The sequence below is a fragment of the Haliotis asinina genome, chromosome 8 (genome assembly GCF_037392515.1).
Source record: "Haliotis asinina isolate JCU_RB_2024 chromosome 8, JCU_Hal_asi_v2, whole genome shotgun sequence".
In the NCBI taxonomy this organism is placed as follows: Eukaryota; Metazoa; Mollusca; class Gastropoda; order Lepetellida; family Haliotidae; genus Haliotis; species Haliotis asinina.
Window position 1 is genome coordinate 47070387 of NC_090287.1, and position 27360 is coordinate 47097746.

Here is a 27360-nt window from a genome sequence, read left to right on the forward strand (position 1 = left end):
TAATATACATCATTACTTTACTGCAGTGTAATATACATCAGTACTTTACTGCAATGTAATATGTATACATCAGTACTTTACTGCAGTGTAATATGCATCAGTACTTTATTGAAGTAATACATCAGTATTTTACTGCAGTGTAATATACATCAGTACCTTACTGCAGTGTAATATACATCAGTACTTTTTGCAGTGTAATATACATCATTACTTTGCTGCAGTGTAATATACATTAGTACCTTACTGCAATGTAATATGTATACATCAGTACTTTACTGCAGTGTAAGATACTTCACTACTTGATTGCAGTGTAATATAATATACATCACTACTTTATTGAAGTGTAGTAAGCTCCAGTACGTTATAGTATTTCCTAAGCTTTATTTATCATCTTTTGTATTATTACATGTCTTGTTTAAAAGCATTTCTTGGTGAATTCTAAGAATTGGTGATATTACAGAGCAAAGACCAGGAGTACCTTGATCAGCTGATAGAGCAGGAGAAACATGACACAGCAGTTCGAAAACAAATGATGGAGGAAGAAGCCGCAAGAGATAAAGCCTTCAAGAAGAAGAACAAGGCTGCCCTGATAGATGAACTGGTGGGTACTGTTACACATGAAACTTTTTACCTGAAGATGAAGGACAGCTGACTGTAATAACAAGTGTTTCAGATCCAAATCTCACTAGCCTCCATACTCTATTTAACACATGATGTATTTCAACCAAGATACTGCAACTGTGTAGTGTTACTCATCATATGTTTGGCTATTGTAGATGTTTTCTGACATGTCTGCCACTGACATCGTGGCCACCCACAGAGAATGTGTGAACCAGCTTGAGGCAGCAAGCCGTGCAGCTGCTCCAACAACCTTCTCAACCGGGATTAAGATAGTCAGTATATGCTTTTTCTCTCTATATTACTCTTCATAGCATGACAGATTTTTAGCTTCTATTTAACCATTAGGACATTGCACTTTTGAAGCATTCATTTTTTTGTATTTGTTGTATGAATCCAGTTTGTGGTACACAGATTTCATTGTTGAAGGTTTGCTTGAGGACAGCAATTTTCAGTTCATCTGAATCCAAGATAAATTACAAAAAAGATCAATTTTTAAACTTGAAGTCTCCCACATTTGGCACCTCTCACATCCCTATCAGTCCTGAGTGGAAACAGCTGAGAACTCTCACAGCATTTCCAGTTTGTGAAAACATCACAAAAATGCAATCAGCAGATATCACCACCTTCTCTGAGCCCTTATTCCAGTAAGTTATGAAAAGGAACGGTTTTAAGAAGTGTAGAATTATTATACCCCTGCTATGAAGTAATGGGGGTATAGCATTCATTCCGTCCATCCATCCTCCGTCCATCTGTCCGTCCTCCCATCCATCTGTCTGCCCTCCCGTCCATCAGTCCAGTCCGAAGCTTTGTTGGGTGCATATCTCATAAAGTTTACATGCTAGGTTCACCAAACTTCACACTCATGTTAACAAAAACCCATTGATGTGCCGTTTAGCTTTTTACATTTTTTTTTCAGAATTTGTTTTGTTTATTTGAACAGAACAGAACAGATGTTTATTCAGTAGTATTTGGGCCTTAAGCCCTATGATACAGTTGACAAATACATTATTAATTACATGTGATCATATACATGGAAAATACTTGTCACAAAGAAAAAATACATGGCTCCCGTCTTCATTAAAGTTATGTTTACAAAGTTCACAGATGGGGTTGATCACCATTGTATCCTTATTGGTTCTTAGCTTGTTTATCTTGAAGTTTGTTAGTGAAGCTCTAAATTTGAAATAGGCTCTTTTTAGCTATTTGTTTCTGATGTTCGTGATATACAATTCTTTTTCCAGTTAAAACTTAAATGAAGCATAGTGGGTTAAGGAAACTCAAACTGTATTTATCATGATGCCAGGTTTGGAGTGATATATCTTTGAGTGTCCCTTTGGCCTTGGTTGTATTCCTTTTGGGAACTTGACTGTTCGCCCTCTGCTTGGGCGGGTCGGGTATGGGTCTTCAGGGTGTACGTCTTTTCCAGTTGCGACAATGTCCAGTCTGTCCCAAGGAACCATCACTTTCCTCAAATGCAAACACTGTACCATCAATAATTAGTTTGTTGTAGTTAATGAAGACTGTTTTGCCCTGGTCCCTGACTAGTTGCATTGATGGGAGTAGTTGAGATCTGATCCATCTAACTCTCTCCGTAAAGTCCTCTACCACACGGTATTGTTTATCCCCTTTGAGTGCAGGGCATGTTTTGTTGATGTTTCCATGGAAACATGACACAAAATGTGTTTGATGGTTACCTGGCCATAGCATATCACTGAATTTGCATGCTAGATTCACCAAACTTAATACACAAGTGGATCATAACCCGCAGATACACCATGTGCTATTTATTTGCAAAATATGATTATTCAAAGTGTGATGTTAACTTTTCACTTTTCATGGTCTTTTTTCATGTCATATGTTCTCTATATCTTGATTAGTTATTTCCTTACTGTTATGAACATGTGATTTATTTTACTGTATCTACGAAGGTTCTTTTGTTCATGTCATAAGTACAAATATAGTTCTGATTGATTTTAAATAGTTAATTTCTTCATTTCATGAATGCAAATAAAGGTGTACCAAATCATGGCAAAACTTTTGTCTAACATGTATATATAGTTTAGTAGAGTCAAGGCGAAAGTTTTGCGAAATGCTGATCCTTATCACATTTAATATCAATCAGTCATCAGTCATATCCATGTCGTAAAGTGGGAAGCAGGGGTATGTGAGCTGTACTCTTACTTCTAAACTTTTTTTTTTGACTGTGGATGTGGATCCTCTCTTGTCTTGCCCAGAGAAACTTTGGTTTAGCAGGATCATTGTCCAGCTTGTTATCCCCATGCCGTGCAGTTTGTGCAGGGATATAGTATAAGGCTCTGTCCATCCGCCCATACGTCCGAATTGGAATATCTTAAGAACCATTCACTGGATTCTTTTCATATTTGGCCTTATGTTCATCATAGTAAAAGACAGGTCTCAGTCAGGTTTGGTGACCTTTCACCTTCATTTCAAGGTCACAAGTGGACTTTAACCTTTTATTCTTGTCAGCGTGATATCTCAAGAACATGCTTATTCAAGGGAAGGTGCAGGACCCAGTAGATTTTGGTGACCTTCGCTTAATGTTCAAGGTCACGGAGACACTTTGATGATTTCAGCATGTTCACCTGCATGTTAAGTTTGTCAACACGATATCTCAAGAACTGGTCGCTGGATTTTCTTATTCATCACCAAACTTTATCTTGGGAAGGTGCATTAAACTTCATCTTAAACTACTACCTTCATTTGAATTACTTTTTAAGTTTACATTTGATAATTTTAGGTGGGTGATTATGTCACCTTAGTGACAATGTTTGTGTGAATTTGGCACAAGTTGATGCCATGATGTATTTGGACGAGTTCATAAAGAGAGTGTCAGATCGAGGCTTGATTTGGGAATGAGGGTGCCAACAGTACTGTGCATCACTTGCTTGGTAATGGTGCTAGCATCTACACCAAAACGTCACTTTTTGTTGTCATAAAGAAGTTGTTCACCTATAGAACTATCTCCCTTGTCCTATATAGACATAAATGCAAAGTGTTGATAGGTAACATTTACAAAAAACAAATTGAAGATTTGAAAGTAAATTGTATATTTATGTGCCTATCCGGTCCTACATACTTGAAGATTACCTACCTACCTTGCTCAACTGATGAAGTCACATAACCAGAGAGGCAGTTGCACACACTGTATGGGCAGTCAGAGCTGTGATATTGTTAAAGAAGATGATGATATCTGATAAGTGCTTTTCAGTGAGATGTATTTAGGCTGGACACATTCTCAGGGATGCATGCATGTTTCCACTAGGATTGATATTGAAGGGAGAATAGGAAATTGTGAGATGGAATATGGATATTGATATATAATTATTTTTCCGTAACTTCATTCATGCTTATGTGCTTATCTCCTCCCTTTATGCGAATGATAGTGGAATACTTGAAATCCCTTGAAGTTCCCTCTTTTGAAGAGGGCATAAAATCATACTCTCCCACGAGTAGCCTCCCGTTACCCTTTGGCATCCTTATTGGTCACTTGAGTGGCCATGGTTGTCATGCTCTCCTCCATCTCACTAGTGAACAGCCAAGGAGGCACCTGGAGTCCCTATACCCCACTTATCCCTTATATTTCAATCCTTAATCCACTTTTTGCTATGTACAGCTGTGATCTGTATCGTTATGTCTTAGAACTATTGCTAAATTTTACATATTTTTTTTACTGTATTAGCCATTCATTTCTTCTTTAGTACTTGTGTTACATTTGATAAAATTGTGTTTTTGTTGTAGGTACTGACTGTCAACAGCTGACCCACATTTATTTTATCCTTCATGCATTACTATTTATTCTTCCAGCATTCATTGTAAATTTAATTTGTAATTATTTGCTGTTTGTAGACGTGCGAAGGACAAGGTTAGAAGGCACTCTCAAGTCATGTCTGGTCATCAGATGATAACACTAGTAACTGTCTGTTTATAACTGCTACTGATGTTCATGTTTCTAGTGAATCACTGAAACGTATCCTGGGGACAGATCCTTGATGTAGAGGAAACATCCAAGTCCAAGAAGAGGTCATGATCTGCCTCACTGCTCTGTTACCTGAGATTTCAGTCATCATCATCATCATCATCATCATCATCATCATCATCTTTATTTCAATACTGAAAGGCCACAGGCCTATAGTATAAAGACATATCATATTACACATCATATAAAATCATTTCAGTCATCAGTAAGTATCTCAGCAGTCTTCAGCAACTAGATCTTCAGCAGGAATAACAGGATCAGTGCGTCACTCTTCCAATGACCTTCTACTTATGCAGACATCAGGTACCAGAGATGATAACTGCAACAACTTTTTGCAGATGCTCAGAGAGAGCTTGGTGTACTTAAACACATCATCTACAATGCGTCAGTTTCAGCACGGGGCTCTTTGTGAAACAGTTTACAGAGCAGATGATGAACATTATGGAGCACTGTTTCACAGAAGAAAGAAGACAGAAACCCTTTTTGATGATAGTCACCCTGCACGAAGGATCTGCAGGCATGCATGGATGAAGAAGATGATATGGACAAAAGTTCCTGTTTGTGAAGATGTTCACCATCAGTTGCGTCTTGATGAAGAAGTGTGGAGGAATCTACAGCCATCAGTTGCGTCTAGATGAAGAAGTGTGGAGGAATCTACAGCCATCAGTTGCGTCTAGATGAAGAAGTGTGGAGGAATCTACAGCCATCAGTTGCGTCTAGATGAAGAAGTGTGGAGGAATCTACAGCCATCAGTTGCGTCTAGATGAAGAAGTGTGGAGGAATCTACAGCCATCAGTTGCGTCTAGATGAAGAAGTGTGGAGGAATCTACAGCCATCAGTTGCGTCTTGATGAAGAAGTGTGGAGGAATCTACAGCCATCAGTTGCGTCTAGATGAAGAAGTGTGGAGGAATCTACAGCCATCAGTTGCGTCTAGATGAAGAAGTGTGGAGGAATCTACAGCCATCAGTTGCGTCTAGATGAAGAAGTGTGGAGGAATCTACAGCCATCAGTTGCGTCTAGATGAAGAAGTGTGGAGGAATCTACAGCCATCAGTTGCGTCTAGATGAAGAAGTGTGGAGGAATCTACAGCCATCAGTTGCGTCTAGATGAAGAAGTGTGGAGGAATCTACAGCCATCAGTTGCGTCTAGATGAAGAGGTGTGGAGGAATCTACAGCCATCAGTTGCGTCTAGATGAAGAAGTGTGGAGGAATCTACAGCCATCAGTTGCGTCTAGATGAAGAGGTGTGGAGGAATCTACAGCCATCAGTTGCGTCTAGATGAAGAAGTGTGGAGGAATCTACAGCCATCAGTTGCGTCTAGATGAAGAAGTGTGGAGGAATCTACAGCCATCAGTTGCGTCTAGATGAAGAGGTGTGGAGGAATCTACAGCCATCAGTTGCGTCTTGATGAAGAAGTGTTGAGGAATCTACAGCCATCAGTTGCGTCTAGATGAAGAAGTGTGGAGGAATCTACAGCCATCAGTTGCGTCTAGATGAAGAAGTGTGGAGGAATCTACAGCCATCAGTTGCGTCTAGATGAAGAAGTGTGGAGGAATCTACAGCCATCAGTTGCGTCTAGATGAAGAAGTGTGGAGGAATCTACAGCCATCAGTTGCGTCTAGATGAAGAAGTGTGGAGGAATCTACAGCCATCAGTTGCGTCTAGATGAAGAAGTGTGGAGGAATCTACAGCCATCAGTTGCGTCTAGATGAAGAAGTGTGGAGGAATCTACAGCCATCAGTTGCGTCTTGATGAAGAAGTGTGGAGGAATCTACAGCCATCAGTTGCGTCTAGATGAAGAGGTGTGGAGGAATCTACAGCCATCAGTTGCGTCTAGATGAAGAAGTGTGCAGGAATCTACAGCCATCAGTTGCGTCTTGATGAAGAAGTGTGGAGGAATCTACAGCCATCAGTTGCGTCTAGATGAAGAAGTGTGGAGGAATCTACAGCCATCAGTTGCGTCTTGATGAAGAAGTGTGGAGGAATCTACAGCCATCAGTTGCGTCTAGATGAAGAAGTGTGGAGGAATCTACAGCCATCAGTTGCGTCTAGATGAAGAAGTGTGGAGGAATCTACAGCCATCAGTTGCGTCTAGATGAAGAAGTGTGGAGGAATCTACAGCCATCAGTTGCGTCTAGATGAAGAAGTGTGGAGGAATCTACAGCCATCAGTTGCGTCTAGATGAAGAAGTGTGCAGGAATCTACAGCCATCAGTTGCGTCTAGATGAAGAAGTGTGGAGGAATCTACAGCCATCAGTTGCGTCTAGATGAAGAAGTGTGGAGGAATCTACAGCCATCAGTTGCGTCTTGATGAAGAAGTGTGGAGGAATCTACAGCCATCAGTTGCGTCTAGATGAAGAAGTGTGGAGGAATCTACAGCCATCAGTTGCGTCTAGATGAAGAAGTGTGGAGGAATCTACAGCCATCAGTTGCGTCTAGATGAAGAAGTGTGGAGGAATCTACAGCCATCAGTTGCGTCTAGATGAAGAAGTGTGGAGGAATCTACAGCCATCAGTTGCGTCTAGATGAAGAAGTGTGGAGGAATCTACAGCCATCAGTTGCGTCTAGATGAAGAAGTGTGCAGGAATCTACAGCCATCAGTTGCGTCTAGATGAAGAAGTGTGGAGGAATCTACAGCCATCAGTTGCGTCTAGATGAAGAAGTGTGGAGGAATCTACAGCCATCAGTTGCGTCTAGATGAAGAAGTGTGGAGGAATCTACAGCCATCAGTTGCGTCTAGATGAAGAAGTGTGGAGGAATCTACAGCCATCAGTTGCGTCTAGATGAAGAAGTGTGGAGGAATCTACAGCCATCAGTTGCGTCTAGATGAAGAAGTGTGGAGGAATCTACAGCCATCAGTTGCGTCTAGATGAAGAGGTGTGGAGGAATCTACAGCCATCAGTTGCGTCTAGATGAAGAAGTGTGGAGGAATCTACAGCCATCAGTTGCGTCTAGATGAAGAAGTGTGGAGGAATCTACAGCCATCAGTTGCGTCTAGATGAAGAAGTGTGGAGGAATCTACAGCCATCAGTTGCGTCTAGATGAAGAAGTGTGGAGGAATCTACAGCCATCAGTTGCGTCTTGATGAAGAAGTGTGGAGGAATCTACAGCCATCAGTTGCGTCTAGATGAAGAAGTGTGGAGGAATCTACAGCCATCAGTTGCGTCTAGATGAAGAAGTGTGGAGGAATCTACAGCCATCAGTTGCGTCTAGATGAAGAAGTGTGGAGGAATCTACAGCCATCAGTTGCGTCTAGATGAAGAAGTGTGGAGGAATCTACAGCCATCAGTTGCGTCTAGATGAAGAAGTGTGGAGGAATCTACAGCCATCAGTTGCGTCTAGATGAAGAAGTGTGGAGGAATCTACAGCCATCAGTTGCGTCTAGATGAAGAAGTGTGGAGGAATCTACAGCCATCAGTTGCGTCTAGATGAAGAAGTGTGGAGGAATCTACAGCCATCAGTTGCGTCTAGATGAAGAGGTGTGGAGGAATCTACAGCCATCAGTTGCGTCTAGATGAAGAAGTGTGGAGGAATCTACAGCCATCAGTTGCGTCTAGATGAAGAAGTGTGGAGGAATCTACAGCCATCAGTTGCGTCTTGATGAAGAAGTGTGGAGGAATCTACAGCCATCAGTTGCGTCTAGATGAAGAAGTGTGGAGGAATCTACAGCCATCAGTTGCGTCTAGATGAAGAAGTGTGGAGGAATCTACAGCCATCAGTTGCGTCTAGATGAAGAAGTGTGGAGGAATCTACAGCCATCAGTTGCGTCTAGATGAAGAAGTGTGGAGGAATCTACAGCCATCAGTTGCGTCTAGATGAAGAAGTGTGGAGGAATCTACAGCCATCAGTTGCGTCTAGATGAAGAAGTGTGGAGGAATCTACAGCCATCAGTTGCGTCTAGATGAAGAAGTGTGGAGGAATCTACAGCCATCAGTTGCGTCTAGATGAAGAAGTGTGGAGGAATCTACAGCCATCAGTTGCGTCTAGATGAAGAAGTGTGCAGGAATCTACAGCCATCAGTTGCGTCTAGATGAAGAAGTGTGGAGGAATCTACAGCCATCAGTTGCGTCTATATGAAGAAGTGTGCAGGAATCTACAGCCATCAGTTGCGTCTAGATGAAGAAGTGTGGAGGAATCTACAGCCATCAGTTGCGTCTAGATGAAGAAGTGTGCAGGAATCTACAGCCATCAGTTGCGTCTAGATGAAGAAGTGTGCAGGAATCTACAGCCATCAGTTGCGTCTAGATGAAGAAGTGTGCAGGAATCTACAGCCATCAGTTGCGTCTAGATGAAGAAGTGTGGAGGAATCTACAGCCATCAGTTGCGTCTAGATGAAGAAGTGTGGAGGAATCTACAGCCATCAGTTGCGTCTAGATGAAGAAGTGTGGAGGAATCTACAGCCATCAGTTGCGTCTTGATGAAGAAGTGTGGAGGAATCTACAGCCATCAGTTGCGTCTAGATGAAGAAGTGTGGAGGAATCTACAGCCATCAGTTGCGTCTAGATGAAGAAGTGTGGAGGAATCTACAGCCATCAGTTGCGTCTAGATGAAGAAGTGTGGAGGAATCTACAGCCATCAGTTGCGTCTAGATGAAGAAGTGTGGAGGAATCTACAGCCATCAGTTGCGTCTTGATGAAGAAGTGTGGAGGAATCTACAGCCATCAGTTGCGTCTAGATGAAGAAGTGTGGAGGAATCTACAGCCATCAGTTGCGTCTTGATGAAGAAGTGTGGAGGAATCTACAGCCATCAGTTGCGTCTAGATGAAGAAGTGTGGAGGAATCTACAGCCATCAGTTGCGTCTAGATGAAGAAGTGTGGAGGAATCTACAGCCATCAGTTGCGTCTAGATGAAGAAGTGTGGAGGAATCTACAGCCATCAGTTGCGTCTTGATGAAGAAGTGTGGAGGAATCTACAGCCATCAGTTGCGTCTAGATGAAGAAGTGTGGAGGAATCTACAGCCATCAGTTGCGTCTAGATGAAGAAGTGTGGAGGAATCTACAGCCATCAGTTGCGTCTAGATGAAGAAGTGTGGAGGAATCTACAGCCATCAGTTGCGTCTAGATGAAGAAGTGTGGAGGAATCTACAGCCATCAGTTGCGTCTTGATGAAGAAGTGTGGAGGAATCTACAGCCATCAGTTGCGTCTAGATGAAGAAGTGTGGAGGAATCTACAGCCATCAGTTGCGTCTTGATGAAGAAGTGTGGAGGAATCTACAGCCATCAGTTGCGTCTAGATGAAGAAGTGTGGAGGAATCTACAGCCATCAGTTGCGTCTAGATGAAGAAGTGTGGAGGAATCTACAGCCATCAGTTGCGTCTAGATGAAGAAGTGTGGAGGAATCTACAGCCATCAGTTGCGTCTAGATGAAGAAGTGTGGAGGAATCTACAGCCATCAGTTGCGTCTAGATGAAGAAGTGTGGAGGAATCTACAGCCATCAGTTGCGTCTAGATGAAGAAGTGTGGAGGAATCTACAGCCATCAGTGCACCAAGAGCATTCCGCAAAGGATCATTCATGCACCTACAGTGCTCCATCAAGAAGGGTTCACTGCATGCTTCACAAGGAAGCTATAGATTGAGATACAGTTCGTCATCGCTGTCGGACACAGACCTACATCCTTGCCCGTAGCATGTGCCCATGCTTGCGTGAACGCATTCGCGGAAGGAGAATTATTATATTAGAGAGGCATGCATGCAGAAGGTGCATACTGACGTTCGCTAAAGGGACAACATTCAGAGAAACTGTTTTCACGGAAGGATTCAGGCATGGATACAGATAGACAGGGTTCTTCAGATCGAGAGATACTTCACAGTTATTTATCGGATGAAAAAGGGGATGTCATCTTTTTTGACTCAGCAGTAACTTCTTGGATCTGAATCTCCACCTGAGGCATCTAGTAAAGCTATAAAGTATCAGAGGCACTTACTCTCTTAAGAAGATAAGTATTATGGTCGTCATGCACCTGGAGCGAGAAATTCACCAAACTGTTGCCTGACCTCCCTGGTCGGCGCTATTGGTTGTCGATGGTGGGATCGAAGAAGTTATCAGGAATGGGAGGTCATGATGGTCATGACAGATTTACCTGCATAAAGAAAATGGTGTCAGCGATGCACAGTGCAGTAACCTTTGTGCTTTTTCAAGATGATATTACAATGCTTCATTGAAACCAGTTACTACAGTCAGTCAGTACCAATGTTAAGGAAGCTCAGCAGCATCTGTTTTAGATGACAACCACATTAATTCAGTGAAGATGCACAGGTTGAAGAGCGCAGACACATCTGACAGGGGGACAGTCTACTTACATCAGTATTAAACTGGCCAGGGTTTTGTGCACTTCTACTCAGTTATCTATACACATGCTCATTCATGTAATTCCAGGAAAAGCCGAACAGGTAAGTTATGGACAAGGCAGAGTGCTGATGAAGAATCAACGCCTGCACAAGATTTCACGATGATCATTGTGTTGCAACACTGGTAATGATACATATCTGGAATCTGATTGGCCTACCAGGGACAATGGCCTGAGCAAAAGATGGATGGATGGATGGATGGATGGATGGATGGATGGATATTTATATAACGCACATATCCACTCGCTAGTGCATGCTCAAGACGCTGGTATTTTCCCCTCCACTCCTGGATGTCAATCTCAACAGCACTTAGTATTTCAATCTCAACTCCTTGAGGAGTATACAACTCTTGCTGCCACTAGGCGCACCAAGTTTTATTGTGGCTCTCTCATCCTAACGAGGTACCCAATTGACAGCTGGGTGGACTGGGACACATAGTCACAGCACTTAGTCCAAGTTTACTGTACATTGCTGTACCCGCAACTAGGTGTATGCACATGTTCATGTGGCCACCATCTGGTCATATACCAAAGTGCACAGGGTTGTGTACTCTACACTAGGGGTTGTGACAACACTGAAAGAGTCTGCAGACAAAGTTGACTCCCAAGATCACACTGACTCACAGTTCACAGATGTAAACATCCCTTCATGCGTAGGAAAAACTTCATTTACAGCCCAAATAGAGATATAGATGACAGAGTGTTCTCAACATAGAGTGTTGGTGATTTGAAGATGAAGAATGACAGATTTTCACTGCATATCGCCAAGATTCTGGTAATAACATCTTCGCTATAGGTGAAGCATGTACCTGTTTGGTATTACCTCACCTATATGACTGTCTATATGAATATTCAGTTGGTTGGAGCATCTTGGTAGCAAGAAGCGTGCCATAAGCCGAACAGTATTGTCTTCCTGGAAGATTGTTGATAAAGTCAGCATTTGATCCGAAGCAAGTTCTGTATTCCTGGGAATAAGTTTGTTTGCAATACAGAATCATTGTGTCATGCTATACTCTCTCTGTTATCAATACAAACTTCTTAGTCTTCTCAGTCTACTTACCTCAGCTCAGGATGTGACCTGGAGGGGAAGGCTAGAGTGAGCCTATTCCAAAGGTGCCTGATTACTCATCAGGACAGCTTGGATCTGATATCAAAGCAGTTGACATCGTACCTGTTATGGTGGACTCATGGATAGTTTGTTTGTGAAGGAACCTTTCTGACAGAGCCCAACTGCAACACTCACCATTACATAGATGTGTCAGCCAGGGATGGGAGCCCACAAGACAAAAGAGTTGCAGCAGAAAAATGGATGTGACATTCAGAAGTGTTTTGGCTAGTCAGTCAAACATTTAGATCTCCCCAAATAGATCTATTTGCAACAAGGTTCAACAAACAGATACCAAAACTTAAATCTCCAGTACTGGATCCGATACCAAAACTTATATCTCCAGTACTGGATCTGTTTGTATGGGCAACAGACACTCTAAGCACCTTGTGGGAAGGACTGAATGCTTATGCGTTCTTGCCTCCAGTTCTACTGCCTCAGGTAATCAGAAAAAAACAAAAAACTGATGATGCTGCAACTGACTTTGGTAGCGCCTTTTTGTCAGCAAGGGAATGGTTTCCAGTGCGCATAGAAGAACAGCGAAACCCATCACTAATACTACCAGAATGGAGGAATCCACACAACAAACAAGCTCATGGGAATCCATCATTGTTCCAAAGTCTGTGTCCTTGGCTCTACACACATCTACTGGTACTCTATATGATGACAAATGGTTGTGATTTGAAACTTATGCAAAGCGGAAAGGCTTTGCCGCATCAAATGCCTCACACCCTCAGGTGGTGGAATAGTTATGTCATTTACGACAAACTAGACAACTGAAAGTTTCACTGTTGTCAGCTTAATCGACCGCTCTCCCTGAAAACAAGGATAAAGCTGATGAAACTGCCAGAAGTACGAGGTCTACTAGGCTCGTTCAAGTTGGAGGACCAACAACGGAAATTTAAGGCACCAGCTTGGGATGTGAACATTGTTTTACAACACATCACCCATCATATGTTGGAGCCACTAGAAATGGCATTCACTGAATGTTTAACGTTGAAAACACTTTTTCTGCTTGCCTTAGCATCGGCAGCAAGGATGTTGGAAATACACACACTGGATTTTAGTTGGACACGATTTGACTTATCATGATATTGTACATATGGGACTTAAATGGGATTTTATTTCTAAAAATCCCTTTCCTCATTAATGAGACAGACCGTTCCATATCCTGTCATTATCTATAGTGGTCAGGCCAGAAGGTACACAGGATTTATCTTTATGCCATGTCAGAGCTTTAAAAATATGTCTACAAAGAACTAAAACAAGGAGACAATATTGAAGCAAACCTATTCACACCTTTAACTACTGAGACACCTACAGAAATCTCACAGACAAGTATCCTAGTTTGGATTAGAGATATGGGCCTACAAGAGCCTCTAGTCCACACAAAGTCAGAGCTGTAGCATCTACACTCACTCCACATGGAAACGCTCACTACCATAGTGGAGGGCTGCTGTTGGAAGTTGGACACATTGTTTGCCAACCACTACCTCAGAGATGTAGCCACTGTAGATGTCTCAGACATACACCAATTTGGGCCACTTGTAGTAGCACAACATCTAACAGTTCCACATAGGCAGTGAATGGGACATCTCACCCTTTATCACGTTGACTTATAGATAACCTTCACCCTGGAGAGTTTTGGTTGTGTGTCCATGCACACCAGCTAGACATAACAAGCATGAGTGATTAAAACACTGTATGGGTAATGATCTAAACTGTACGCTAAGGGTGTCACAACCCATTTATGGTAACAATTATATCATAATCTATGGGTAAGAAGAAGATACCAGTATATGTAAAATCCACATGAATCTATGAGATGCACTTGTCTAAGAGAAAATATGACAAGATGTGGTCCCACGAGTTGACTGTAGATGTTGGAAGAACAGCATCCAGAACAACTAACAGTGCCACAAAGCTTGTGCTGAGTAAATCTCACTGTTTTATAACATGACTTGTTCCACTATCATTTGTGTAGAGGGAGGAGATGAGCATATAAGCATGTTTCAGGATAAGTTAAAAATATCAATTTTATTCAGACAATTACCCTATTGGGGACCTATCACCTTTTCTCATCGTAAAAATGTGGGGATGGAGGGGATTCGAGGAGAAGTCATATGATTTATTGTAAAATTTGTGTGAGAGAATTGTGATGTATAACCAGGCTCATAGAATGTCATGTTCCCCAAGAACTCAAAAAGTCAGTCCCTGTTTTACCTGGCCAACATCCAAATCTTTGGTTCATCATGACATGTTCCGTGAATATTGCTGATGGTGACGTAAACCAATATCTGCTTTTTTTCTGTGTTTAATATTCATTTGAACTTTCATTTCAGGGTCATCATGACACTGTGCTGCCGCTACCTGGATGTGAAGACAATGGAGATGTATATGTGTACCTTCCCTATGACTTGAACAACAGTGGCCCCAGTCTGATTGACCAGGAAGCTATACATAACCTAGGGTAAGACTCGCAAGGATATATCTAGTGTGCAACAGGTAGCTAAGCATCATGGACATTTGTTTTCAATTTTGATAAGTGTAATTATTTCTTGTGTTGCTGCAGTGCTGTTAGCTGAAACACTTGTTCTGGAATCCAAGAAATGGAGTACATGTGATGCTCAAACACTACCCCACTCAGCGCTCGAAATAATCCATGGTAATGTCAACACAAGTGTTTAACAAGTAGAAGCTTGTATCTGTGCCATTGATTTTGTAGAAACAGTGTGAAACTGTGCTTTTTTATTGTGACTCATAAACCATGGATGAACCCTGAACTTATTACTGTCCCAGTGTTGGACAAATAACTTCCAGTATTTGTCTCTCCTGTTGTGGATCAGCTAACAGTTGGTCTACATTCATACCAGCCTCCACCAGTGATGATTCCATGAGTCCTGCAAAAGAACTGGAAAAAGATTACTCTTTGATTGATTATAGTCACACTTTATGGATCTACTGGTATGTGGAGCTGGTACAAAGGCTCCTCACTTACACTGACATCATCAGAGGTGTTTGGTCTGCTTCTCAAGCACATCTTAAAGGGGCACTGATGCGGAGTGAATAATGTTTCTCATCAACAGTCTAGTTATGAAACCAAGCAGCAAATTAGTCAGCACCCGCTCCCTGGACCGCGACGGACCAAGGGACTGGGCTCCTGTCCACATTAGCACCCTAAAAAGTGAGGAGGCCAGATGCCAATCACATGCCATTATTAAAAAACATCCATGGTATTCCTTATCTGATTGTAACAAAATATCCCAGCAGTGTAGTTTTTTTTCTGATGCCTGAATGGTATAGTGACTGATCCAATTTGATCCTACTTCTGTGTTTTTTACCTCGATATTTAATCATGTGATGAGAAAATATGATGTCTACATACACGTAGCAAGCCATTTGTTTCATACAAGTCCGAAAGATTACAAAGCTTTATATTTAGATAGTTTTAAGGGTTGGCCCAGCTGTCATAGCAAACATCATACGTAAATTTTGGTAGCTATGACCCTGGTTTATTGTCTATGATAATAAAAAACACAGCTGATTTTTCTGAATTCGTAAACTAATAACAACAACTTTGCCATTGGTAGAGAAATCTGAAAATTTTCTTACATAAAAAAAATGATTATACCCATTTACCCAAGTACACAACAAACACTTATGTGCATTTCTTATGTAACAACGAAGTTCTGTTGGTATCCTCAAAACAGTTTCGGCCCAAAAGTGTTTTCAGGCTGCATGTGACACAGAGATTACATCTTCCTTGCTGTAACTCGCGTTTGATTGTATAAACCTACACGTGTTATTTGTCATCATACACTTGATGGTCAGTTAATGAATTTATAACAGCTATACATAGAGGTAACACCACTAAAATTACTCGACATAGGTTTCCATTTGGCATTTCTCCTGTCTGGAGTGAATACTCAACATTATAAATTAAGATCTGTAGTGGCAAATGTATTACGTGTTATGTAATATGTGCATGTAAGTGATGCAAGAGGGTTTATCAGGTGAGTTACAAAAACAAACATCGGTCAAAGGATTAACCGATAACACACTGATTGATTAATTACTTGCACAGCGGATTTGTCAAAAAGGCTGTGACAAATGGTGTTTATGAGTGTAGATTTACGTAATCTACACTGAATACACCCTGTCGTAAAGTACGAGTGTGAAAACAACATCCTTCCTACAAAGAATTAACCGCCACTGCCTTGATTAATTGATTGTTGTTCATTATTGGCTAACTAATGGCAAACATCATACAGTTAGTTGCCAGGTGTGCTGTCCTGGGTGACCAGTGAGATTATGTATACACCAGTGTGAAAAATTCTATATTTGCATTTTGTTTTAATTTACTTCTTGTAGCGTTCAGCAGAATCTATATTACAGAAAACATGCACTAGGTCGCGAATAGGGTATGTGTAAAATATGATTCATGCTGGCAATGTATACAATGTTTAGATATTAAAATCATCTTAGAAATTCACTATAAGTATAAGCAGACCGTGTGGGGTTTATCTATTAACTTTCAAAATGCATACAGATGTGACAAGCAACTGAATATAAAGACCTACACTGACTTTGTTATTTTTCAGTCCTAACGTGTTTTTTCATATCACTTGCAGATAAATAAACTTCAAGGTGTTAGATTTGTTTTCATAATGACGAACTAAAATGACTTCATCTTTGTTGATCAGTGTACACATAAACTATCAATGGCGCATATGGGAGGCGCAGCAGAGATCATGGACCAGTCACGAATTCTGGGATATCATTCGGGTAGTCACGGGAGAAAAACAATAACAAAAGAAACCAGCAGTCCACAGAAATTGCTCTGCATCAGTGCCCCTTTAAAAAGCCTTAACTAATAGTGGCTTGTCTAGGAGTGCAGCAGAGGGGTGATGGTGACGTCATGACATGAAGTGGCACTTGTTTTTGTGTTGTGCAGAGGAGGGAATGTATGACATATGCAGTGAACTCTGTAGTATCAGTCAGCCTGCAGTAGAATAAGAACCTAAAAGTGGTTCTATCATTACTATGAGTCTGAGATCAACACTAAGCTGCTAAGACTCACAAGGTATGCACAAGAAATAGCTAACTGCACATTGTCATTCTGGCTTTCTCTGATTAACTTCTCCACGTCAGCAGATTCAACATATTTGCATATTTTAGCATTTCTAAGGAAGCCCCTGCTCTGAGGAAGAATCATTACTATGGAAACCTTTGCTTGAAGGAAGATTGGATTAATATAACCTATAAACATTACTTTATTTAAAGAACCCTCAGTGATCACATAACAAAGCCAATGCTGTTATTGTCTTCTTAATAATCCCTGTTCAACAATCAGTCAATTTGTACAATACTTTGGGTAATTAATGAAGCAATGTACACAATGGCTTCATATTTTAGACAGTGTACACGATGACTGAGTGAATCAGGCAATGTACACATTTCCATGTATACCAGTAATACCTCCTCAGTGGCAGCTCAAGTCAAAATCATTTAACTATCTCACCAATTGAGCACTTCCTCAAATCCTCAAAAAAAATTTGAACAATACCATCAAAAATTTCATTAATCTCACAATTTGAGAACTTCTTCACATCAACGTATCTCACTGTAATACAAATGTCACTAATCTCACTAATCTGACTGCCTCAAGTCCTCAAAAAAACGGAGCATGTTCTTGATACAGACTATGGCTCATCTTGACTAAGTGGTATCAAAACATTAACCCTAGTCAGCCCAATCCTACTCAGGGATTTACGTCCTGCAGATTGCATTTGATGAACCTCATGGGAAAAAGACACACAAATCCTTGGACTTATCTTTTTTCAATTTTAATTCTAAACCCATGGCTTCAAAAACATGTTTCAGGAAAATGAATTTTAAATGATAGAGTGTTGTAGGAATCATCATCATTGTTGATAGTGTTCAAAATGGCCTCCGGGAATGAGCTACATTTTACTTTATGTACTTGAAGGTGTCTGTAACTGTGCTGATAGAAATAATGGTTCTATGATGTGTCTAAATTGATGATCAGGAGTACACATTTTGAATTATGGCAACATCTTTATATTCTTTATACAACATTTCAGGACAAACTCTTGCTCCTTTGTCAGGTGAATGATGAAGGAGCAAGAATCAGCTTTGAAATGTCCTTTCAAGAACTCATGTAGTGCTGTTTATCTTACAGGTATCTCTCTAATGTCCGCCCAGCAACAGACATGGAACGTGGCGGAGGTTTTGAAGCCAGGATAGCCTGCCAGAGAGCTCTTCATGATGCTCTTAGTGGACTCTTCTACTTTCCAGAGACTGACTGCAGTTCAGGTCTGCAACCTATGGTTACATGAAATATCTAACAGGCAGCTTTCTCAAATGTGCAAGGAGTCAGGAGATGGAAACTGTCAATGATTCTGAGGTGTCAGATAAACACTCTCCATTGTTCAGTAGTATTTGCTGGTTATGGAGATCAAGCAATGGCAGGACAGGTGCACAGTGTTATCTTGGTGCGACAAGTACCTGGACACCAAACGCCACCTAGGCATCTTCGGCAGACCTCTGACAAAGGACATGTGATGTAGTATTTCAGTGATGCATGTAAAGCAAGGCTGTGCGTGTGTGTGTTTCCATGTATCCTGAAATGAAAACTCATATATGTACTTGACTACATCTTGTCCCCACTCACTTATCCTGAGTGCATCATTGAAGTAACCAAGTCTATGGGCTTAAAACTTATTCTCACTGTGTCTTTGAAATGGTTGTCATTGTATCACTAAAATACACTATGATATCAAACAACACCTTTCATAAACTCTGTGTGTGCAGGGCCCTTATTCTCGAAACGCTTGTAACTTTGGTCGTAGCCAGTGTGTCAAGAATGGGCTTAAGAACTTTGTAAGGCTACGAACGTTTGGAGAATAGCTAGCCAGGTTTGTAGAGGTCCTTAAGTACATCATGCCTGTTTGTGGAAGGGCAGTGGGATAGTGTAATGGTTGAAGTGTCCTTGCGTCATGTTGACATAATGTCTGCCAGTATGTAGTGATCCTGTAGTACATTCAGATGTCTGTCTGTGCCAGTATGTAGTGATGTCTGTGCCAGTATGTAGTGATCCTGTAGTACATTCTGATGTCTGTCTGTGCCAGTATGTAGTGATCCTGTAGTACATTCTGATGTCTGTCTGTGCCAGTATGAATTGATCCTGTAGTACATTCTGATGTCTGTCTGTGCCAGTATGTAGTGATCCTGTAGTACATTCTGATGTCTGTCTGTGCAAGGATGAGTGATTCTACATTTCATTTTCATGTCTGTGCAGGTATGTAGTGATTCTACAGTACATAATGTCTGTGCAAGTGTGAAGTAATCCTATAGTACATGATGTCTGTGCAAGTATGTAGTTATCCTACAGTACATGATGTCTGTGCAAGTATGTAGTGATCCTGTAGTACATGATGTCTGTGCAAGTGTGTAGTAATCCTACAGTACATGATGTCTGTGCAAGTATGTAGTAATCCTACAGTACATGATGTCTGTGGAAGTATGTAGTAATCCTACAGTACATGATGTCTGTGCAAGTATGTAGTGATCCTATAGTACATGATGTCTGTGCAAGTATGTAGTAATCCTACAGTACATGATGTCTGTGCAAGTATGTAGTAATCCTATAGTACATGATGTCTGTGCAAGTATGTAGTAATCCTACAGTACATGATGTCTGTGCAAGTATGTAGTAATCCTATAGTACATGATGTCTGTGCAAGTATGTAGTGATCCTATAGTACATGATGTCTGTGCAAGTATGTAGTAATCCTACAGTACATGATGTCTGTGCAAGTATGTAGTGATCCTATAGTACATGATGTCTGTGCAAGTATGTAGTAATCATACAGTACATGATGTCTGTGCAAGTGTGAACTGATCCTATAGTACATGTTGTCTGTGCAAGTATGTAGTAATCCTACAGTACATAATGTCTGTGCAAGTATGTAGTAATCCTACAGTACATGATGTCTGTGCAAGTATGTAGTGATCCTATAGTACATGATGTCTGTGCAAGTGTGTAGTAATCCTACAGAACATAATGTCTGTGTAAGTGTGAAGTGATCCTATAGTACATGATGTTTGTGCAGGTATGTAGTGATCCTACAGTACATGATGTCTGTGGAAGTATGTAGTAATCCTACAGTGCATAATGTCTGTGCAAGTGTGAAGTGATCCTACAGTACATAGTGTCTGTGCAAGTATGTAGTAATCCTACAGTACATAATGTCTGTGCAAGTGTGAAGTGATCCTACAGTACATGATGTTTGTGCAGGTATGTAGTGATCCTATAGTACATGATGTCTGTGCAAGTGTGAAGTGATCCTATAGTACATGATGTTTGTGCAGGTATGTAGTGATCCTATAGTACATGATGTCTGTGCAAGTGTGAAGTGATCCTATAGTACATGATGTCTGTGCAAGTGTGTAGTAATCCTACAGTACATGATGTCTGTGCAAGTATGTAGTAGTCCTACAGTGCATGATGTCTGTGCAAGTGTGAAGTGATCCTATAGTACATGATGTCTGTGCAAGTATGTAGTGATCCTATAGTACATGATGTCTGTGCAAGTATCTAGTAATCCTACAGTACATGATGTCTGTGCAAGTATGTAGTGATCCTATAGTACATGATGTCTGTGCAAGTGTGTAGAAATCCTACAGTACATGATGTCTGTCCAAGTATGTAGTAATCCTACAGTACATGATGTCTGTGCAAGTATGTAGTGATCCTACAGTACATGATGTCTGTGCAAGTATGTAGTAATCCTACAGTACATAATGCCTGTGCAAGTATGTAGTGATCCTACAGTACATGATGTCTGTGCAAGTATGTAGTAATCCTACAGTACATAATGTCTGTGCAAGTATGTAGTAATCCTACAGTACATGATGTCTGTGCAAGTATGTAGTAATCCTACAGTACATGATGTCTGTGCAAGTATGTAGTAATCCTACAGTACATGATGTCTGTGCAAGTATGTAGTAATCCTATAGTACATGATGTCTGTGCAAGTATGTAGTGATCCTATAGTACATGATGTCTGTGCAAGTGTGTAGTAGTCCTACAGTACATGATGTCTGTGCAAGTATGTAGTAATCCTACAGTACATGATGTCTGTGCAAGTATGTAGTAATCCTACAGTACATGATGTCTGTGCAAGTATGTAGTAATCCTATAGTACATGATGTCTGTGCAAGTATGTAGTAATCCTACAGTACATGATGTCTGTGCAAGTATGTAGTGATCCTACAGTACATGATGTCTGTGCAAGTATTTAGTAATCCTACAGTACATGATGTCTGTGCAAGTGTGAAGTGATCCTATAGTACATGATGTCTGTGCAAGTATGTAGTAATCCTATAGTACATGATGTCTATGCAAGTGCGAAGTGATCCTATAGTACATGATGTCTGTGCAAGTGTGTAGTAATCCTACAGTACATGATGTCTGTGCAAGTATGTAGTAATCATACAGTACATGATGTCTGTGCAAGTGTGAACTGATCCTATAGTACATGTTGTCTGTGCAAGTATGTAGTAGTCCTACAGTACATAATGTCTGTGCAAGTATGTAGTAATCCTACAGTACATGATGTCTGTGCAAGTATGTAGTGATCCTATAGTACATGATGTCTGTGCAAGTGTGTAGTAATCCTACAGTACATGATGTCTGTGTAAGTGTGAAGTGATCCTATAGTACATGATGTTTGTGCAGGTATGTAGTGATCCTACAGTACATGATGTCTGTGGAAGTATGTAGTAATCCTACAGTGCATAATGTCTGTGCAAGTGTGAAGTGATCCTACAGTACATGATGTCTGTGCAAGTATGTAGTAATCCTACAGTACATAATGTCTGTGCAAGTGTGAAGTGATCCTACAGTACATGATGTTTGTGCAGGTATGTAGTGATCCTATAGTACATGATGTCTGTGCAAGTGTGAAGTGATCCTATAGTACATGATGTCTGTGCAAGTGTGAAGTAATCCTACAGTACATAATGTCTGTGCAAGTATGTAGTAATCCTACAGTGCATAATGTCTGTGCAAGTGTGAAGTGATCCTATAGTACATGATGTTTGTGCAGGTGTGTAGTGATCCTATAGTACATGATGTCTGCAAGTATGTAGTGATCCTACAGTACATAATGTCTGTGCAAGTATGTAGTGATCCTATAGTACATGATGTCTGTGCAAGTGTGAAGTGATCCTATAGTACATGATGTCTGTGCAAGTGTGAAGTAATCCTACAGTACATAATGTCTGTGCAAGTATGTAGTAATCCTACAGTACATAATGTCTGTGCAAGTGTGAAGTGATCCTATAGTACATAATGTCTGTGCAAGTGTGAAGTGATCCTATAGTACATGATGTCTGTGGAAGTGTGTAGTGATCCTACAGTACATGATGTCTCTGCAGGGGATGTCAATAAGTTTTGAGCCTTGAGCATTTTTCATACCCAGTTGTCACAGCCTTTGGTACGACATTGAACCTTGCGGTGTAACTGATGTGATGTGTAAGTTTTGGTATCTTACTCTCAGAAGTTATTGAACAGCTCACATTGACAGAAAGAGACCCCCCTCACGGCAGTGAAAATGAATAAAATTGAGTATAGAGCAGTAATTAAGTTTTTAGTTCTTGAAGGAAACTCCATCAAATGCTACCATCAAATGATGGGTCAATGAATTTAAGCATGGTAGAGAGAGTCTTGAAGTTGACCCCAGTCCAGGTCGCCCAACAACAAGCACTAGTCTGGAAAACATTGACAGAGTGCATAGACTTGTGCTGGAAAATCGTCAAATCACACTCCACGAGTTAGAGGAGACCACATTTCACACGGATCCATCAAGACAATTCTTCATGAACATCTCGTCATGTCTAAGGTGTGCGTAAGATGGGTGCCAAGAATGCTTACAGATGAAATGAAGCAAACAAGGGTCACCATAAGCAACTCCATGCTAACCAGATACAACAAGAATCCAGAAGATTTTCACTTTAGGCTAGTAACCTGTGATGAAACCTGGATCCACCACTATGATCCTGAGAGCAAACAAAAATCCATGGAATGGAACCATGTCACTTCTCCCAGGACCAAAAAGTTCAAAGTCTCCAGATCAGTGCAGAAGGTAATGGCGACAGTCTTCTGGGATAGCAAAGGCGTTATCCACATAGATTATTTACCAAAAGGAAGAACAATGAATGGGGAATATTACGCGTGGTATTCTTCTACATCAAGAGAATGCTCCAGTACACACCTCTCACGTTGCAGCCGCTGCTGTCCAGGAATGCGGGTACGAAATCTTGCCGCATTCCCCCTACTCTCCAGACCTGGCACCAAGTGATTACCCAGATCTCAAGAAACACTTGCGTGGTCGTAGATTTCAGGATGATAATGAGCTTATTGCTGCTACTGAGGCTTGGGTTTGAGGACCAAATGGCGCCTTCTACAAAGATGGCATCAGCGTCTGGCAGAAAAGATGGAACAAGTGTCTTCACTCACAAGGGGACTATGTTGAAAAATAAATGTGGTTCATACCAATATTTTGTGTTTTTCTATGCAAGGCTCAAAACTTATTGACATCCCTCGTAGTGATCCTATAGTACATGATGTCTGTGTAAGTATGTAGTGATCCTATAGTACATGATGTTTGTGCAGGTATGTAGTGATCCTATAGTACATGATGTCTGTGCAAGTATCTAGTGATCCTATAGTACATGATGGCTGTGGAAGTATGTAGTGATCCTATAGTACATGATGGCTGTGGAAGTATGTAGTGATCCTATAGTACATGATGGCTGTGGAAGTATGTAGTGATCCTGTGGTACATGATGTCTGTGGAAGTATGTAGTGATGCTATAGTACATGATGTCTGTGGAAGTATGTAGGCAAACTTCCCATAAACTGCTGAAGGCCTTTCTTCGATGTTCTTCCCCGAGTTTCCTTCAAGAACTAAAAACTTAATTACTGCTCTATACTCAATTTTATTCATTTTCACTGCCGCGAGGGGGGTCTCTTTCTGTCAGTGTGAGCTGTTCAATAACTTCCGAGAGTAGGATACCAAAACTTATGCATCACATCAGCTACACCGCAAGGTTCAATGTCGTACCATAGGCTGTGACAACTGGGTATGAAAAATGCTCAAGGCTCAAAACTTATTGACATCCCCTCGTATGTGCGCATTCCAACATGCTTTAGTTATAAGGGACTTCAAGAATGTTTAAGAGGAATGACCAATGTTAAGAAAGTGTAGGTGGAAGACCCAGTATATTTGTGATTGTAATTATTCTTACACAAGAGACACATTGTCAGTAATCTTACTGATACAGTGGTCAACTTACTCCAGATTTCCGGCACTATTTTATGTCCGCTTTCCAATTTCCATATTCAGTATTTGACCGAGTGGTGATTATGACCGGAAGATAGCAAAAGCTATATGGAACGTTGCATATATAATATATGCATGAAGTTTGAATTTGGAAATTTTCCAAATGTGTTCAGGGGAATGATGAACTCCATGATCATTAAGTTAGTATTTGTGATTTCTGGGTGACGTTTATTAGACTGAGGTATATATTTCTGTAGGTAATTAGAACCCCGGGGCTTCAAACAGATTGCACCAAACATCTCTTGTGGGTATTGGAGTCTCAGAGACCATCTCCCACTGGCGATAGAGAACGACAACCACCATGTAACTGTTGAAATGGCCCTTTAGAAGCCACAACATAGAAGACTTATGTGCTAATTCCCGTGTTGAAACTATAAGTTACCTGGACATCAGTCTGTAAAGGAACCCAGTGTGAAGTCAACAAACAACAACTAGATGTGATGTAATAAATACATTATAGCTGTATTCTAAAACTAACAAATGAATGCAAATTACAATGTGGCAGTGCAACATAAGGTTGCATTTTACACTTTGATGAATTATAGCAACAAAGACAGTGTTGGTAGTAGTTAGCACGCTTCAGCAGTGGTCCAGCTCCTACATTAGACCTTGGCACAGTACCCACTGTGCTGTCCTTCTTGTAATCTGGGATATGATGCAACATGCACATTTATCAAAGGTTCCTTGACTGCTTCGGATCAGACAACACTGATGATTGCGGAAGGTCAGGGAATATCTAAATGCCTTGTGTATTGTAGTAACCAGCACATTACTTTCCCCGTACTGAATCTTTACAGAAACAATGCCATACAAGACTTTACAGTGTCTACAAACACTGCCACATAACAGAATATTCTGCATATTTCTCTTGAATTTCATGTTTAAAATGATTTCTGTTCTTCCGTATCTGTTGTTAACAAGACACCTTCACCTCCCGACCCATTACATTGGCTGGCAACCAGGTCCTTCATCCACTCAAACAGACACGTTAATTCACTAAACGTAGCTTTAATTTATCTATCACGTCACCTTTTCTGCTACTAATATACAGTCTAAAGACCACAAATAGGCAACGAATCCATGTTTTTCTGTTCAGTTTTGAGGATTAAGGCACTTCTTTACTTTGAATTCCGCAGTGACTAGTGATCCGGGAAAGATTTCTTACTTAGAGCACAGGCAAACTGTAACGCAAATGTGGTTGGGCAGCGTAGAGAACATGACCAGTCTACTCTACGCTGCGCAGCCCCACTTGCGCTAAAGTTAACCTGTGGTTAGAGCTTGTGTGTCAACCATATTCGGCGACTTTGCATTTCTGCAAATTTTACTTAATGAGCCGATTGTTTGTATACAAGAAGCCGCTGTTACGAATTTTAATTATTCTAATGATCCAACAACAGTCTACGTAAACTTAATCCCAGTGTTACTCGTTACACACTTACACGGGGTCTAACTAAACCTAGAAGAAGGTCCTGTCAGGTAACCTTTGACCGTCCAATCAAGTGCGAGACAGCTAAACGTATTTAACCAATCTGACAACAGCTACTACTAAGTCTACTTCGTTTACTGGATCCAACAAATGTTTTCATCAGTGGCTGTGTTGATCGAGAAGCATCATTGAAGGCGCTCTTTTGGATTACATGATTTCATCGAAACTGATTCCAGAGTATTGGAGGGAGGGGCCATCTTTACTACTAATTCAAAATCGGACTGTTCCGTGACAGATGTCGATGTGTATTGAGTCGAAATAAAAACTTCACAATTCATCTTTGTAGATAAAAAATTGACTTGATATAGTTTTTGGGTTTCATAATTTTTATGCCCAAGTGTTGACTTTAAGAAAAACACATCACAGCCCATTTAGGTCAACATTCTGCATCCCACAATAGTGCTGAAACGTGATTTTTACGTGCCACTGGTCACGTGCTCTTATTGCACGTGCATTCAATCGCACATGTTCATATCAACTGTACAGTGTGAAAACAACAGTATTCAGAACAGCCAATTCGTAGCCACTCCTCCCAAACGTGCAGCATGAACGTGTTGGCTTGCTAGAAGCGGTAACGTCCGTAAGTGACGTTGCAAGGACAATGGGGTGCAGCCGTTGGACTGTTTATAATTTACAGACTCAACTCCGACAAACTGGTACAACTGCTGGTCGCCCAATGCCTGGTGAACCACGTGTAACGTCAGAGGTTTAGGACCATCAGATTGTGTTACGACACCTTCGTAACTTTTTTTTTCTTTGTGGCCACAGGAACCAGAAATAAACTGTTTAGGGGTCGATTAACGGCACAAACCATCCGAAAACGGCTGCGAGTTAATCACCTTCGTGTTCGCTTTGAACGTCAGCGTTTGCGGAGGGTCCGACAACACCTCCGATGGACTAAAATCGAGTTGTCTACAGTGATGAACCAAGATTTACCCTCAGATTCGCCTATGGTTGGATGAGAATGTGGAGGCGACGCCATGAACGTTACGCTCAATGTGGTGTGCAGGAAGTTTGGTTTGGGGTACTTTCTGTGGAACTGCCCGTTCCCGACTTCCAATTATTATGTGGGGGCCTTCATGGCGGCCAGACATTAATTCTTAAAATGTGATTACCAAGCGGCATTGATGACAAAATACTTTTAAAATATACAGACTGGATGATTCCATGATGGAGTTACTGATATTGACATCTTGGGAAAGCTAAACATAACCAAATCCATACTCACTTAAATCCTACCAACAGAACCTAAGTACATAGTTATGTATATGTATGTATATAGTTATAGCATTGTTTGAGATAACGATCATTAGACATTCTTAATAGTTTGCACCAAAAGTTAACACATCTAAGATGGTAATCTGCATTCAC

The 27360-nt window shown here is 40.9% G+C and overlaps 1 protein-coding gene across 1 annotated transcript in view; it reads left to right on the top strand.

Annotated features, from left to right (window-relative positions):
- LOC137294743 (CDK-activating kinase assembly factor MAT1-like) overlaps nucleotides 1-18876 on the top strand; it is a 46437-nt gene extending 27561 nt beyond the window's left edge. The window contains exons 5-8 of the mRNA XM_067825836.1: nucleotides 461-601; nucleotides 777-893; nucleotides 14415-14542; nucleotides 18275-18876. Coding sequence (XP_067681937.1) covers nucleotides 461-601; nucleotides 777-893; nucleotides 14415-14542; nucleotides 18275-18431 — 543 coding nt within the window. The 3' untranslated portion in view covers nucleotides 18432-18876. The remainder of the gene's footprint in view (nucleotides 1-460; nucleotides 602-776; nucleotides 894-14414; nucleotides 14543-18274) is intronic.
- The last annotated feature ends 8484 nt before the right edge of the window (nucleotides 18877-27360 follow it).